This window comes from Teleopsis dalmanni, chromosome 1, assembly GCF_002237135.1.
Source record: "Teleopsis dalmanni isolate 2A chromosome 1, ASM223713v2, whole genome shotgun sequence".
NCBI lineage: Eukaryota > Metazoa > Arthropoda > Insecta > Diptera > Diopsidae > Teleopsis > Teleopsis dalmanni.
Window position 1 is genome coordinate 44,700,428 of NC_051846.1, and position 17,575 is coordinate 44,718,002.

At 29.9% G+C, this 17,575-nt stretch overlaps 3 protein-coding genes across 3 annotated transcripts; all 3 read left to right on the forward strand.

The window, feature by feature from the left end:
* Positions 1-1,142: 1,142 nt before the first annotated feature.
* On the forward strand, positions 1,143-2,964 carry LOC119671349 (cytochrome P450 4d8-like). The gene is made up of 5 exons (XM_038081933.1): positions 1,143-1,299; positions 1,363-1,749; positions 1,803-1,872; positions 1,934-2,502; positions 2,580-2,964. The coding sequence occupies exons 1-5, from the start codon at positions 1,143-1,145 to the stop codon at positions 2,927-2,929; spliced, it is 1,533 nt and encodes a 510-aa protein (XP_037937861.1). The 3' UTR covers positions 2,930-2,964.
* A 2,425-nt stretch (positions 2,965-5,389) lies between these two features.
* Positions 5,390-7,256, forward strand: LOC119670744 (cytochrome P450 4d8-like). Its single transcript, XM_038081143.1, has 5 exons — positions 5,390-5,551; positions 5,614-6,000; positions 6,053-6,122; positions 6,184-6,752; positions 6,833-7,256. The coding sequence occupies exons 1-5, from the start codon at positions 5,398-5,400 to the stop codon at positions 7,186-7,188; spliced, it is 1,536 nt and encodes a 511-aa protein (XP_037937071.1). The 5' UTR covers positions 5,390-5,397; the 3' UTR covers positions 7,189-7,256.
* A 4,330-nt stretch (positions 7,257-11,586) lies between these two features.
* On the forward strand, positions 11,587-17,177 carry LOC119680492 (cytochrome P450 4d2-like). Its single transcript, XM_038093322.1, has 10 exons — positions 11,587-11,743; positions 11,821-12,207; positions 12,262-12,331; positions 12,393-12,961; positions 13,042-13,381; positions 15,468-15,481; positions 15,559-15,945; positions 16,000-16,069; positions 16,131-16,699; positions 16,780-17,177. The coding sequence occupies exons 1-10, from the start codon at positions 11,587-11,589 to the stop codon at positions 17,133-17,135; spliced, it is 2,919 nt and encodes a 972-aa protein (XP_037949250.1). The 3' UTR covers positions 17,136-17,177.
* Positions 17,178-17,575: the final 398 nt, after the last annotated feature.

The following is a 17,575-nucleotide window of genomic DNA, read 5'->3' on the forward strand; positions in this document are numbered from 1 at the left end:
TGTAGTTTTTCTTACATTTCTAGGTTCCAAAGTATATTGTATACTTGTAAACTTCATTAAAGAAAATTATTCACGTCCGAAGTGCCGTTATGTACAAAAAGTGAAATTAATTAAGTGTAGCATTATGGCTTGCAAGATCAATTGTAACAACAATATTATTGTTACATTATAAAATAATAATAATAACTAAACAATTAAAAATTATAACTACTTTTAACAAGAACTTAAACTTAAAGAACTTAAAATAGTGATATACAGGGTACGAAGCAAACAATACCTATTAAGCGTTGTGCAAACAGAAGCAGTACGATTACTAGAGACAGATACGTAGTAATCAACGGATTAACGGCGGTAATAGATCCACTTACGAGCTATTGTATTATATTCTAAATATGAGAAAGTATTTCGAAAACATGATAAACGCAGCCAACATGTCCTTAATATTCCTAGCAAGACCCGAATTAACATTATCAAGAACAACAGTAACTGCAAACTGTGTAATATGAGAAAAAAAGAAGCTATTATCAATTTCATGGTTCAAAAAGATTCATATGAATAGTAAAATTTCTAATAAATACAAAGTAGCTGAGACAGTGTTCTGCATTTTTTTTCAACTGCATAGATGTTGTACATTATCAAAAGCAAGTGTTTTCGTTCGACCGATATGGGACATCTTGTAGGCACTCAACAACACTATCTATAGTATTGATGTGTTTAAGAAAGGTCGTCTACGTAAATGAAAAGAGATTTTGTACGTCACATTTCTGGGGTTTCTTCATCAATAGTGACGGAGCCATTATGCATTATATATAAAGTAGGCATGAGAAATTTATTCTCTAACATTTTCATCAGTTGGTCCATTGATATTTAAGTCCAAATATTCGAGTTCAGAATTTTGAATTGCTGCAGCTAACCTGAATTACCCTGCATTACCTGAATTATTTAAAATTAAATATTAATGAATTGCCATATGATTTGTAATATAACAGCCTCGTAATTATTGAATTAATCTTATTCTATAAAGTTATTAAATAATGATTAGATTTTTGCACTGAAGCAATTCCTGAGTACATAAATAGTTAAAAGCAATTTCATCAATTTTAGTTTTCTAGAACATTTACGGTTGTTACTTGATCGCAAAAATGATTTTACTGACGCTCGTTATAATTTTGCTCTCAATGGCAGTTTTTATACATTTCTACAACAGGAGAAGATATTTACTAATGCGCAATGTTCCAAGTTTAGATATATATCCGATATTCGGCACGGTTTCAATATTTTTCAGGTTCAGTCAAATGGGTGTGTGAATTACTAAATTTTTGTTAATGGTCATATCATAGATAATAATCAAAATTACTGTAGATATTTTGACTGCCGTTCGAAGATACTATGTAAATTCTGGAAAAGTTGTACACGGTTGGGTTTTTCATCGACTTTTTGTTATATGCAAAGATGTGGAGATGATCGAACAAGTTTTATCCAGCAATCAGACCATAACTAAACTGCAAATTTATGACTTTTTGAAAGATTGGCTCGGCGTTGGTTTACTTCTTAGCGATGGTAGAAAATGGTTTGCACGGCGTAAAATTATCACTCCAGCATTTCATTTTAAGATTTTGGGGGAATTTGTAAAAGTTTTCGATCAACAAAGTACTATACTTTTAGACCGTTTGGCAACTAAAGCTGATGGTGTGAAGAGTTTCAATATTCAACCATTTATATGTGCAGCATCTCTAGATATTTTTGCAGGTAATAAGAAAAAAATATCATTATAAAATATAATATCCTTCCCCATATTTTAGAAAGTGCGTTAGGTACAAAAATATATGCACAAACGGATAAATGCGTTGAATATGCAAATGCTGTCAAAGAGTAAAGAAGCCAAGCATTTTTATCAAAAATAATTTAATAAGATTTGGTTTTAAAATTACAGGATTACTGATTTAATAGCTTGGCGTTCGTTAAAACTGCCATATCAGAGTGAATTGATATTTTCGTTGTGTTGTCCACATTTAAAGCTAAGACAAATAAAATTAACAAGACTTTTAAAAAACTTTTCTACACAAATAATTGAAAAACGTCGTCATGAATTGGAAATAGACTTGTCTCAATCCACTGAAGAAAAATCAAACGAAGACGATGAGATGATTGGTACCAAAAAGCGAAAAGCTCTCTTGGACTTGTTACTTCAATCCAATGTTGATGGAATTCCGTTAACGAATGAGGATATTCGTGAGGAAATCGATACATTTACGTTTGAGGGACATGACACAACAACATCGGCAATTTGTTTCGCATTATTCGAAATATCGCGACACCCTCAGGTGCAGGAAAAAATTTTGACTGAAGTTAATGATGTTATAAATTTTAGTAGTAGCAATCCTATTAAAATCCAAGATCTTAACAAATTAAAGTATACTGAATATGTTATTAAGGAGACATTACGTTTATATCCATCAGTGCCGATAATTGCGAGGAAAATAAATGCAGACTTTAAATATAGTAAGTAAATAAAATAAAATTTATATGTCTTACTTTGAATTTTCATTAAAATATAAAATAATACGAAAATATTTCAGGTCATTCAAAGATTGGTGATGGTGTGTTACCAGCGACTACAGAGTTTGTTGCTGACTTTTTTAATACAATGCGTGATCCGGATATTTATGAGAATCCAGAAGAGTTTATACCTGAACGATTTGAGAACATGAAAATGGAATCTGCATTTGTTTATTTGCCTTTTAGTGCTGGACCCAGAAACTGTATTGGACAAAAGTTCGCAATGTTGGAAATGAAAATGATTTTGGCAAAAGTTGTATCAACTTTTGAGTTACTACCAAGTAAGGAAAGTATCCAAATTGAATATGCAGTCATACTTCGTTCATATAATGGTTTTCCAGTAATCATGAAAAAAAGAAAAGTCTACTAACATAATTTAATTGTGTTTAGGAATTAAGAATTTAAAATTAATGCTGAAATTAAATCAACAAAAAACTGTTTTATTTTATTTAAGTTTGTAAAAAAACAAGTTGTTTAGAAAAATAATATTTATTAAACCACAAGACATCAAGCATATACGCGATTATTGGTATGGTGATCGGTGGAATGGAGTAGGTAGAGCAAGTTTTTAGAAAAATTACAAATAAGTAAGGAGCATGTTAGTATTAATATCGAAGCCGTATCCTTTTGGGCTCAAAATCTTATAGAGATATAGTTGGTTAAATAATAGAAGAAATAATAGTAACACCAAAAATAAGAACAAATTTTTATAGAACGAAAGTTTCTGACAAAAACTGCAAAGCCAGCAATATTGGAAGTAGAGTACGTATAGAAGAAAGCCAATAAATCTGATAGTCTGAATGTTTGGAAACTTTGCAAACTCAAATAAATATTTAAATTCACTAATCTTGAATTTTTAGTCGGTCTTTATATTATTTTGAGATAATGCTTAATTATTTAAGTATATGGACTTTCAAAAAATAATTATTTTTCATAGTGAATTTTTTCTCTTAGACTAGAATAAAGACTGACAGCCATATTGAAGAGCTGGTAATGTATGTTTAGATGACACAGAATCGTCAGCAATATTAACGCTGTCCTATGAGGAGTATTGCCTCTTCTAATAAAAATAATTAGTTTATAAATGCAAGACGATTGTTAAAAATACATATACTACATTCATATACATATACTTAATTTACTATATATACATATGGTATATTTTGTATTATATTTCAAATTTTCATCAATATAATTTCTCTAATGTGAATCACCAATATTAATATAAGTTATTTACAATGCAAATTTTTTGTTTACTAATATGTAATAAAATGAAATAAATAAAATGATATGAAACAAACATTATGTACATATAATTTTCTGCGTAAAATACCAAATACACTCAATCGTACAAACAACAACAAATTCTATCATCCCTAAAAGAATTTGTATTAATTGTTACATTCTGTACATTCTTTTCCATTTAGTGCTCCTCTTTAAGTTTTGCTCACGAAGTGTCTCAATAATTTTACTGCGAATAATAATTGCAAATCCAGATATTTGAAGACTCCGGATTCACAAAAAATCTAATATTTTTTTCATTTCCGAAGACTTCGTTTATTATACGATTAATCGAATTCTCCGAATACTTTGTAAAATCGAATACGAACAGCTATCGAACACTAAACTAGACTATTACAGACTATTACATCTTTTTCTGTTTCAAAGCTGTTTCAAAGCTGTTTCACTATTTCATTCATTTCACTACTTTGATCAATCTTGGATCTTTGAGGTAGTGAAGATTGTTTAAGTGTAACTGTAAAAACAATTAAATTTTTTGCATTGACTTTTGTTTTCATTGAATTCAAATTATTTTATATTTTACTCCCAATAGTATTTCTCTCTTTTTTCTCTTATCCTCCTCTTCCAATGGAGCATAGAGCCTTTTCCTCCTACATAGATTTGGCACCTCCAAAATCCTTGTGCCTTATGCAGAAGATATAATTACCCCTTGTGTAATATTTTTCCTTGTTTGATTATCAAGGTTTTGTGAATCTATAGGTGAGTCAGAGTCTCCAAGTGAACATATTTATATAGTCAGACTGGACAAACTCAGTTTGATACAAGTCAGACGCCCGCTGCAGCGAGGTATTCATGAGCTGCCAAACATCGGCGGGCCCTTAAATCGAATATGTCGAAGTGGCCCCACAAAGGCTCTCTCTCGTTTGCCGAGACCTAGAGCTCCACATAAATTGGTTACCTTGTTCCGCTCATATGTTGCTCACGTAGCCCATGGTGCACAACGGGAACGTAAGAGTAGTAATTGCGCGGGTTAGGTCAACCGTAACGGCTGCCCAGTTGTGGCTTAACGACGCCATTTTAACTCAAGTCCAAAAACTAAGGTTGTTATTTAAGTATATGTGTGTTAAAAGTCGAAAATTTTTGCAACCGAATCGTGAATAATTTAATAGCTTTTTATTTTTTGTTATTATTCACTTTTTTCGCCATATTCAAATGATTTTATGTATGAAAGACTAATTATGTGATTATTGGTTCTTTGCTTACAACACGAGTTTTTATATCTACAACTTGAATGAAAATAAACTGAAAATTACTTAATTGAGTGCTGCGGCATTTAAGATAATAGCTAGAGCAATTAAATCGTCATGACAGGATATTTAAATGGGAGGAAGATAAAATTTAATATATAACCATATATATAAAGCAATTATATTTATGTGTTAAAGTCATTCTGCTTACATTGTTAATATACGGTTTGTGTAATATATTTTAATTATAGCTTTATTTTTTGCATTGATAAAATATTTTTATATATAGTCCGAAGCAATAAAACAGATATTAGTTTTCTATAAAATATACGATTGTTTAATCCGGAAAATGATACTGCTATCGACTGTAATACTTCTCTCAGCAGCACTTTTTCTACACTTCTACAACAGGAGAAGATATCTACTAATACGTAATGTTCCAAGTTTAGATATATATCCGATATTCGGCACGGTTTCAGTATTTTTTAACTTAAGTCAGACAAGTGCGTAAATCAATAAACTAATATTAAATATAAATTTATTATACGAATTAACAAATAAATAGATTTAAATCAAATGGTTAAAAACTACTATGCGAAATATGGTAAATTGGTACACGGTTGGATTTTTCATCGACTTTTTGTCATATGCAAAGATGTGGAGATGATCGAACAAGTTTTGTCCAGCAATCAGACCATAACGAAACTGCAAATTTATGACTTTTTGAAAGATTGGCTCGGCGTTGGTTTACTTCTTAGCGATGGTAGAAAATGGTTTGCACGGCGTAAAATTATCACTCCAGCTTTTCATTTTAAGATTTTGGGGGAATTTGTAAAAGTTTTCGATCAACAAAGTACTATACTTTTAGACCGTTTGGCAACTAAAGCTGATGGTGTGAAGAGTTTCGATATTCAACCATTTATTTGTGCAGCATCTTTAGATATTTTTGCAGGTAATAAGAAAAAGTATCATTATAAAATATAATATCCTTCCCCAAATTTTAGAAAGTGCGTTAGGTACAAAAATTTATGCACAAACGGATAAATGCGTTGAATATGCAAATGCTGTAAAAGAGTAAAGAAGGCAAGAATTTCTAACAAAAATAATTTAATAAAATTTGGTTTCAAAATTACAGGATTACTGATTTAATAGCTTGGCGTTCGTTAAAACTGCCATATCAGAGTGAATTGATTTTTTCGTTGTGTTGTCCACATTTAAAGCTAAGACAAATAAAATTAACAAGACTTTTAAAAAAATTTTCAACACAAATAATTGAAAAACGTCGTCATGAATTGGAAATAGACTTGTCTCAATCCACTGAAGAAAAATCAAACGAAGACGATGAGATGATTGGTACCAAAAAGCGAAAAGCTCTCTTGGACTTGTTACTTCAATCCAATGTTGATGGAATTCCGTTAACGAATGAGGATATTCGTGAGGAAATTGATACATTTACGTTTGAGGGACATGACACAACAACATCGGCAATTTGTTTCGCATTATTCGAAATATCTCGACACCCTCAGGTGCAGGAAAAAATTTTGACTGAAGTTAATGATGTTATAAATTTTAGTAGTAGCAATCCTATTAAAATCCAAGATCTTAACAAATTAAAGTATACTGAATATGTTATTAAGGAGACATTACGTTTGTATCCATCAGTGCCTATTATTGGAAGAAAAATTATGTCGGACTTTAAGTATTGTACGTATTTTAAAATTAAAGTATTTTGTATAGAAATTAACACAAAACTCAGTCCATAATGTCACACAAAAATATTTCAGCTCATTCAAAGATTGGTGATGGTGTGTTACCAGCGACTACAGAGGTTTACGTTGACTTTTTTAATACAATGCGTGATCCGGATAATTATGAGAATCCAGAAGAGTTTATACCTGAACGATTTGAGAACATGAAAATGGAATCTGCATTTGTTTATTTGCCTTTTAGTGCTGGACCCAGAAACTGTATTGGACAAAAGTTCGCAATGTTGGAAATGAAAATGATTTTGGCAAAAGTTGTAACAACATTTGAGTTAATATCAAGTGGGGAAAACTTAGAATTGGACTATGCGGTAATAATACGTTCATTGAACGGTTTTCCAATAATCATAAAGAAGCGAGAAGCTGAACAGATTTGATTATTTGTAGAATAATAAATATGTACAAGTAAAATAATGCCGTTACCATCTTCAGATTTTTTATTTTTAAAACCGAATGATGGCGGAACCTGTGTAATTTTTGATAAAAAGTGGTGTAAGATAAGAAACTATCCTCAACCTGCTATCTAAAAATAATGTGCGAAAATTAGTACTTGAAGTCTTTCTTTTTTTAATTAAATTATTATATTATTTAGAATTTCTCGTTGTAGATCTTCTTGTTTGATTTGAGATAGACAGATAGATGTGTAGAGAAAGATAACTACTGATGTGCAAAAATAAAACAATAAACAATAAATGACAGAGATGACTTAGTTTTTAAATGTCAAAGATCAGTTCATTTTTGCTGACAAGATGATACCCCGTAGTGGCTAAGGTTGACCAAAGAGGGATGTAGTAGCAAATATTTGTTTTGATAGTGTTTTTTGGGGTAGATAATTAATTATTTTATGATATAAAAGTAATATAATTTATACGAACATGTCTAAGAGAAAGAGATATATCTCCTAAACCTCATTGGATACGCTACTGAAGATTGCGGAATAAACTTCAGGCAGTGTTATGGGCCCAGTTTTATACCTACTGTATACAAATAATCTAGTACTTATTAAGAAGTTCATTATTGGAATTTTCGCTATTGCTACCACAATTTTGGCATATGATTTTTCTTCAAATGGAGAGAAATCTTTAATTTTATAAAGAGGTGTAGATAAAATCATCTCAAAGAAGGTTTACGTAAGCAAACGTTAAACAAAAAGTATTTGAAGTCGGTTTAACTGCGAGGAAACGCCTTAAGAACTTGGCCAGGAAAAACTGGGCGGATACTTATACGCAATCTGAAACGAATTATAATGCGAAATCAGGTGCAATTCGATTTGCTTCGAAAATGGTCATAAACATGTCCAAACTTGGTTCGGGTATTAGGAGATCCGGCGTTAAATATGCTAACGTCACTAAAAGTATAACTTTGGCAATTATACATCTTAAACTGAACACATACTTTTTTGGGAGGAAGAAGGGAAAGTTGAAGAGCTTTTGATAGAGAAGATATATAAAAGAAGAAAATCCTAATTGAAATTCGATGGCACATACTCTCAGAAAAATATGCTCTAACCATATGTTAATTAAATTGACTTGATCATTTTGCTAGAGAAATTTTATCTTATCTGGTAAAGAAGTTACGAAAATTAACTTGTATGGTTAAACCAACATGAGGCATCGAGTAAGAATATTTTAAAATCAGGTTATTTCAACCACACTATTTTTCTTAGTACACTTTTGATCAGCTCTTATACGAGTCGACTATGCAACTGAAGAAGTCGTTGAATGGTTACATCCAACGATATTACAGATTTGTGGCTAGGAGGGGATGATAACTGTATGACGACTTCCGGTTTAAATATGATGACTGTATGTAATTAGATCAGTTGATGTTGAAATGAATAAATTTCTCATTTGTTTGATGACTGCAAACGAGGGCCTTTTTACTCATCTGTGAAGAGGCTACAGTTTTAAGGAAGAAGAAAGATAAATTGCTGACGATTGGTGTAGATGACAAATCTCTGTCGGTGATATTGGCTAATAAGTATAGAGTGGCCAACAGATTTCTCTTAATACCCGTCTATCTACATAAAGAACGAGAATGCATAGAAAGTAATGTCTGAAGAATGATTGGGGTACAAATACCAGCTAAATAAGCCTTCCAGATTCATGATACTATTTTATCTTCAATTGACGGAAGAGAAGCTTGACTCCAATATATAAATTAAGAATATGTTATTCTTATTATAAAATGTTTACTACATTAAAATATAATTTATTATTTATTACGTTTCTTATTATTTTTTTTATTTAATTAAAGTTTTATTATTTTTTGAAAACTGCCTGTGTACATGTTTAATTAATTTCTACCCTTGCGTTACCGTAGGTAAAATGTAAGGGGTGAAAATTGACTACAAGGGTATTGCGAACCTGTTTTTTACGGAAATGCATAATGTGTTTAGAGTTTTAAGTTTACAAAGAAATATATATATTAGTATTACACAAAAATTTTTAAAGTGTAAAATTAAAAAATGTAAAATTTTAGTTTTCTTGCAAATAAAGAAATTATTGTGTTCCATTTTAAAAGCATACTTTTATGGGCAAACTGACATTATATACAGAATTGTGATTTATATGTCTAGGCTCCGAAAAAACTAATTCAATGCCTTCCCTTACTTTTGAAAAGTCTTATTTCTGACTATTTGAAGATATTAATTGTAATGCTTTTTCCTAGAATGAGTTTCTAAAATGCTAAAGTTAATAATTCAATGTATTCGAAATTATTAATTTTAGTTCCATTTTTTAGTAAACGATACTAGTTTTTAATGAAAAAAAATTGAAACCCTATATTTATTTTTTTTCCTAAGCATTATATATAAAATAGGTGCTTGAGTTTTATTAACTTCCTGATCTGATTAAAAATTGGCCGCATTTTGTAAGGCTTCAGACTGTTCTCTACATGCTTTTCTCGTGATAGATTTCTTTCATTTACATATTATTCAAATAATTTTTATAGTAGTCGCGTAGTATTATTATATTGTAATTCAATTTTATTAATCGCTACTTCTTTGTCAGGAAGCATTTTATTTTGTTTATCATTGGTCTTTTGACCACAAAATGTAGCGATGTATACTTCAAGCTAAGTTTTGGGTAGAAAATCAAAAACCACAATTTGAAATATCTTATCTTTGATATGTATTGAATATACAATTGAAAAAAAGAAATAAATTTTTTGATTATTAAATAAAACATTGTACACAGTTGTTATATAAACCATTCAAACCTAAATTTATAATTACTATTACTTAAAATAAAAATAAAATTAATCTTATATTTTAATTCTATATTGAAAATGAAAACAATTTCATAATTTGGTACTTCGTTACTTCATATAAGTACATACATACATATACATATAAGAATATTAAAATCAAAAAAACCTGTAGGTTTTTGTGCTTCGTACTTTGACCTTTGTGCTTCGTTTTATGTATACTGATTAACTTAAAAGAATAATTAAAATATAATTACAGGTAATTTAAACACAATAATAAAACTTGATTTATTTTAATTTACACACTTTTTGCATTTGTATATATTCGTGGATATGAGTATGAATATAAGGTGCCGCATGTGATCGATTTTGGTGTGCCGCACATAAAGGCTGACCACCGATGCCTTTCCGTGCCATCCGCTTACTTTAACCATAACAGTGCTCTATGTTCGCTAAACTGCAACTTACTAAGGCTCGGAAGAAATGTTTACATATGTTAAGTTAAATATATCCGCATTCCGAGTCTAAGTCCCACCTGTGCTTTACTGCAGCAATATCTTAAAGGAAATTAAATTTCCTTTGAATAAATATATTAACATTTTTATCTTAGACGTTCTTAACTAAATTAATTATATTTTATGAAAATAGTAATGTCTTTCAAATATTTGTCAAAACTGTTATACATATGATGATTTTAGAATATATTTAAAATATCCTTTCTTTTCAAAGGACAGGACAAAAGTTTGGGAAAATTATTTCTAAAGTAAAAATGTTCAACTATTTATCTTAATTATAATTATATTCATTATTATTCATAAACGTTTTCATTACATAGCTAACTACAATATATAAGATATTCAATGCAATAATTCTTTTTTTAATCTAGTTTTTATATTTTTATATTTTATCTATGTGCTTTAATTACATTGGCACACTTCTAATAGTATTTAATTTCAAATTTTTATATATAAAAACTCCACATTATTATACGTACAAATTACTACTCGTAGTAGAAAATTTCATTTAAATTTCATTTTTAAATGAGTGCCATTAATAATCTTCCTAGGTTAATGTTCCAAAATTTTGATATACTTAATGATTTATGTCACTTTTACTTAGGATTGATCCAGTAAAAAGAAAGATATTTTTTATAAATATCTTTAAATTTTATTGCCACTCAATGCAATGTGTCTAACATTCAGATATCAGAAGTCATTATCAACAAAATATTCTTCTCATAATATGAATAATACAATATATAGAACGCGCATCACTAAATATTCCAGCCTTTAAAATAATAGTATGTTGTTGAGCCTTCAACACATCAACTAAACGCTTTTATTAACTGGAAAAGCAGAAATTAAATACAGAATTCTGTGTAAAAACTAATTGATAATAATTATAATGATATTAATAACTATTATATAATGATAACAATTATAATAATAATAACGATAATAAGTAAACACACTTGCACTTAACGCCATATATTTATATGTATATAGCAGAAGCAATAAACATATTTTCAGTTCTCTGAAAAATTTACGATTGGTTAGTTAGTCGAGAAAATGATTCTGCTGTCGACTGTGATACTTCTGTTTTCAGCTGCACTTTTTATGCACTTCTATAATAGGAGAAGATATCTACTAATACGTAATGTTCCAAGTTTAGATATATATCCTATATTCGGCACGATTTCAATATTTTTTAGCTTCAGACAAACAGGTATGTAAATCAAAAACGAACTGATTGACACAAATATAATATATATATATTAAATATATATATTACAACTCATGCAGATATTATGTTTTCTGTTCGAAAATACTATGCAAAGTATGGCAAAATTACGCACGGTTGGATTTTTAATCGACTTTTTGTCATATGCAAAGATGTGGAGATGATCGAACAAGTTTTGTCAAGCAATCAGACCACAACGAAACTGCAAATGTACAATGTTTTGAGGGACTGGCTCGGCGTTGGTTTACTCATCAGCAATGGCAGAAAATGGTTTGCACGGCGTAAAATTATCACTCCAGCTTTTCATTTTAAGATTTTGGAGGAATTTGTCAAAATTTTCGATCAACAAAGTACTATACTTTTAGACCGTTTGGCAACTAAAGCTGATGGTGTGAACAGCTTTGATATTCAACCATTTATATGTGCAGCATCTCTAGATATTTTTGCAGGTAATAAGAAAAAAATATTATAATAAAATATAAAAATACTTCTCCATATTTTAGAAAGTGCGTTAGGTACAAAAATATATGCACAAACGGATAAATGCGTTGAATATGCAAGTGCTGTCAGAGAGTAAAGAGAAAAATACTTTCACCAAATATAAATTTCAATTAATTCCATTTTTCAACTACAGGATTACTGATTTAATAGCTTGGCGTGCTTTGATCGTACCATTTCAAAGTGAATTGATATTTTCTTTGTGCTGTCCTGTTTTAAAATTGCGGCAAATGAAATTAACAAGACTTTTGAAAAACTTTTCTACACAAATAATTGAAAAACGTCGTCAGGATCTGGAAAATAATTTGTCTCAATCCACTGATGATACACCACAAGAAGATGATGACACAATTGGTATCAAGAAACGAATGGCTCTATTAGATTTATTACTTCAATCCAATGTTGATGGAATTCCGTTAACGGATGAGGATATTCGAGAAGAAGTCGATACATTTACGTTTGAGGGACATGATACAACAACATCAACAATATGTTTCGCATTATTTGAAATATCTCGACACCCACAGGTGCAGGAAAAAGTTTTGAGTGAAGTTAGGGAAGTACTGAATATTAAAAGTGATAACTCAATTAAAATCCAAGATCTTAGCAAATTGAAGTATACTGAATGTGTTATTAAGGAGACATTACGTTTGTATCCATCAGTGCCTATTGTTGGAAGAAAAATTATGTCGGACTTTAAGTATTGTACGTATTTTAAAATTAAAGTATTTTGTATAGAAATTAACACAAAACTCAGTCCATAATGTCACACAAAAATATTTCAGCTCATTCAAAGATTGGTGATGGTGTGTTACCAGCGACTACAGAGGTTTACGTTGACTTTTTTAATACAATGCGTGATCCGGATAATTATGAGAATCCAGAAGAGTTTATACCTGAACGATTTGAGAACATGAAAATGGAATCTGCATTTGTTTATTTGCCTTTTAGTGCTGGACCTAGGAACTGCATTGGACAAAAGTTCGCAATGTTGGAAATGAAAATGATTTTGGCAAAAGTTGTATCAAAATTTGAATTAATTTCAAGTGGAGAAAATTTCAAACTGAAATATGCGATGGTTATTCGTTCATGTAACGGCTTTCCAATAATCATTAGGGAACGAGGAACATAATATATTTGATTATTTATAACGAAAATTATATAAGTAAATAAAAAGTTTTAATGCCTTCAGATCAAACATCGTCAAATTTATTAACATCATACTCGAATGTTTTCGGTGAATAATAGAAAAATTTATTCAAATTTTATTTTTGAATTGCAAGTTTTTGAAGACTTAAATATATTTAAAAGTTCTTATTTAACTACATAGTTTTAGTGAAGTATATCAAGTGAAACTCTTAAGTGAATTATGTTTAATATTTAATTTAGTATCTCTCATCAGATTACAACTCAATGTGTTAGAATTAGGAATTGTTATAAAAGCTGTGAACATTTTTTACTTCAAATTTTCTTTAGTATTGAATGTCTTGGGCAGGACTTCGAAGAACATTGTTACATCTGGTGTCAAAGGAATTAAAAATCCTCTGTTATACAACGATCAGACGATCAGAAGGAGCAACTTTTAGATGACCATATCATTTACAAAAAGTTACGGAATGGTATGGTATTCGGACAGAAGTGTCTTCACTGTCTTCCGAAAATAACAACAGTTTGACAAAAACCCTCAATTTTGATCACTGCAGTCCCATGATTACCAATTTGTTTTGATGTAAAATTGAAAATATAGATATAAAATATATGTGATTTCAACATGATAGTATCAAAAGTCGAAATCCTAACAAATGTCTGTTTTTACTCTATTTAAGAGGTAACGCAAATAACCACACTTATGTAGACAATTCGATACTCTTGATGATTATGGCTGATCAATTACCAGTTCTGAACCATAAACAGACATATATCTAGTCTATACGGAGGATCTAATCAAAAAGTTTCCCTAGATGTGTCACTAGTGACAGCCTCAAAAATTGAAAAAACAACACAAATAAACATGAAATCTTTATTCATAGAATTCTTAAAGTCAAAGTTGGACTTTCAACAACTACAGGGTTTTAGTTTAAGGTTTCGTAGATCAGAAAAATAATAACATTAAGAAAAAGAATAAGTATAATTGAAGCAATATTGCATGTCCTAAAAAATCATGTCAACAATATACTGGCTTATGTACAGTGTATATTCGAAAATAATATGCAAAGGATTCTCAATATGTTAGTACTCATTTTATCACGGACGCAACCAGTGGAAGCCTACTTTTTATCTTAGTAAACATACAAAGAGTCAGTATCGTGAGACCCTGTAATAAAATAGAATTTATATATAAAAGATATATCAGCAGATGTTGTATGCTCTAAGATATATATATGTTTCAGGTATAGAATTTTGTATTCATTAAACATTGAAAGCAGTAGTTTCATTTGTACAGTTAGGAATGCAATTTAATTGTTCAGATAAGAATCAATTTATCTCTTATTTTTTATAATTAAGTCTATATATCCATTTATGAAGGTGTTATATATGAAAACCTTTTTGAGTGATTAGTGAATAGTTTTATGGATTTTTTATTGTTATTAATATTTATTTTATTCTTTAAATTGTATAACTATTTATTTGTCTAAATGCATTAGTCAATAGTCAATATGAATATGATATAATATAATATGAGGAATACCAAAAGTATATATCTGACGCATTATTAAGCGTTTATAACGTAATAAACTGAGAATGGCAGTTAATTATAACGATTGAGTTTAAAACAATCCCTGACATTTGACACGGTTTTAAATCTCTAATACACCTACTGAACGCCACTTTAAAAACAAGGAACTAAAAATTAAATACAGTATTCTGTATAAACACCAAGTGAGTATTGGTTAATAATGATTGCTGTTATGTATTTCACGCTCATATAATTATATTAGGTATTGTTTAGGGTTCTGTAATTATAGCTTTACAATTCGCATGGAACGAAATATATTTATATATAGCAGAAGCAATAAAAATATTTTCAGTTCTCTGAAAAATTTACGATTGGTTATTTAGTCGTGAAAATGATTCTGCTGTCGACTGTGATATTTCTGTTTTCAGCTGCAGTTTTTATGCATTTCCATAATAGGAGAAAATATCTACTAATACGTAATGTTCCAAGTTTAGATATATATCCTATATTCGGCACGATTTCAATATTTTTTAGCTTCAGACAAACAGGTATGTAAATTAAAAACGAACTGATTGACACAAATATAATATATATATATTAAATATATATATTACAACTCATGCAGATATTATGTTTTCTGTTCGAAAATACTATGCAAAGTATGGCAAAATTACGCACGGTTGGATTTTTAATCGACTTTTTGTCATATGCAAAGATGTGGAGATGATCGAACAAGTTTTGTCAAGCAATCAGACCACAACGAAACTGCAAATGTACAATGTTTTGAGGGACTGGCTCGGCGTTGGTTTACTCATCAGCAATGGCAGAAAATGGTTTGCACGGCGTAAAATTATCACTCCAGCTTTTCATTTTAAGATTTTGGAGGAATTTGTCAAAATTTTTGATCAACAAAGTACTATACTTTTAGACCGTTTGGCAACTAAAGCTGATGGTGTGAAGAGCTTTGATATTCAACCATTTGTTTGTGCAGCATCTCTAGATATTTTTGCAGGTAATAAGAAAAAAATATTATTATAAAATATAAAAATACTTCTCCATATTTTAGAAAGTGCGTTAGGTACAAAAATATATGCACAAACCGATAAATGCGTTGAATATGCAAATGCTGTCAGAGAGTAAAGAGAAAAATACTTTCACCAAATATAAATTTCAATTAATTCCATTTTTCAACTACAGGATTACTGATTTAATAGCTTGGCGTGCTTTGATCGTACCATTTCAAAGTGAATTGATATTTTCTTTGTGCTGCCCTGTTTTAAAATTGCGGCAAATGAAATTAACAAGACTTTTAAAAAACTTTTCTACACAAATAATTGAAAAACGTCGTCAGGATCTGGAAAATGATTTGTCTCAAACCACTGATGATACACCACAAGAAGATGATGACACAATTGGTATCAAGAAACGAATGGCTCTATTAGATTTATTACTTCAATCCAATGTTGATGGAATTCCGTTAACGGATGAGGATATTCGAGAAGAAGTCGATACATTTACGTTTGAGGGACATGACACAACAACATCAGCAATTTGTTTCGCATTATTCGAAATATCTCGACACCCACAGGTGCAGGAAAAAATTTTGAGTGAAGTTAGGGAAGTACTGAATATTAAAAGTGGTAACTCAATTAAAATCCAAGATCTTAGCAAATTGAAGTATACTGAATGTGTTATTAAGGAGACATTACGTTTGTATCCATCAGTGCTCGTTATTGGAAGAAAAATTATGTCGGACTTTAAGTATTGTACGTATTTTAAAATTAAAGTATTTTGTGTAGAAATTAACACAAAACTCAGTCCATAATGTCACATTAAAATATTTCAGCTCATTCAAAGATTGGTGATGCTGTGTTACCAGCGACTACAGAGGTTTACGTTGACTTTTTTAATACAATGCGTGATCCAGATAATTATGAGAATCCAGAAGAGTTTATACCTGAACGATTTGAGAACATGAAAATGGAATCTGCATTTGTTTATTTGCCTTTTAGTGCTGGACCCAGAAACTGTATTGGACAAAAGTTCGCTATGCTGGAAATGAAAATGATTTTGGCAAAAGTTGTATCAACATTTGAGTTAATTGGAAGTGGAGAAAATATCCAAGTTAGATTTGCGCTCATAATTCGTTCATTCAATGGTTTTCCAATAATCATGAAACAACGAGATGGAACATTTATATGATTATTAGAGAAACTTGTATTATACTAATTAGATAAAAGCTTTATTATCTTCGGGTTTTTTATTTCAATTTTAAAAAATATTTTAGTGCCACTCAATGTTATTACGTAAATAAAACTAACCAGCAATAAAGTATTATATCGCCACACTTTCTTGATCACTATCATTATCGTCGTCTCTCAAATCGTTTTAATTTTCATTTAGTCGGTCTGTAACTATTTCTTCAAAGTCAGACGTTTTAAGTTTATTTCCTATGACTATAATAGTAACTTAATTGTTTAGTGGATATCACCGTCAAAATCAAAATTTTGGAATTGATTGTTGGCAATAGGTTGCAGGTTATATTAGGAACTCAGCATGTTGATGCAGGAGGCGATTTTTATATAAGTAAGCTGTAGATGTTAATGTTTATATTCAATGAGCATTTTAAAATAGTATGGAAA

Bases quoted from the DNA above. Each gene is read 5' to 3' on its own strand.
- LOC119670744 (XM_038081143.1), top strand. From the start codon at position 5,398: ATGATACTGCTATCGACTGTAATACTTCTCTCAGCAGCACTTTTTCTA. The intron at 5,552-5,613 runs GTGCGTAAATCA...ACAAATAAATAG, and splicing joins TTTTAACTTAAGTCAGACAA to ATTTAAATCAAATGGTTAAA. The intron at 6,753-6,832 runs GTACGTATTTTA...AAAATATTTCAG, and splicing joins TATGTCGGACTTTAAGTATT to CTCATTCAAAGATTGGTGAT.
- LOC119671349 (XM_038081933.1), top strand. From the start codon at position 1,143: ATGATTTTACTGACGCTCGTTATAATTTTGCTCTCAATGGCAGTTTTT. The intron at 1,300-1,362 runs GTGTGTGAATTA...AAATTACTGTAG, and splicing joins TTTCAGGTTCAGTCAAATGG to ATATTTTGACTGCCGTTCGA. The intron at 2,503-2,579 runs GTAAGTAAATAA...AAAATATTTCAG, and splicing joins AAATGCAGACTTTAAATATA to GTCATTCAAAGATTGGTGAT.
- LOC119680492 (XM_038093322.1), top strand. From the start codon at position 11,587: ATGATTCTGCTGTCGACTGTGATACTTCTGTTTTCAGCTGCACTTTTT. The intron at 12,962-13,041 runs GTACGTATTTTA...AAAATATTTCAG, and splicing joins TATGTCGGACTTTAAGTATT to CTCATTCAAAGATTGGTGAT. The intron at 16,700-16,779 runs GTACGTATTTTA...AAAATATTTCAG, and splicing joins TATGTCGGACTTTAAGTATT to CTCATTCAAAGATTGGTGAT.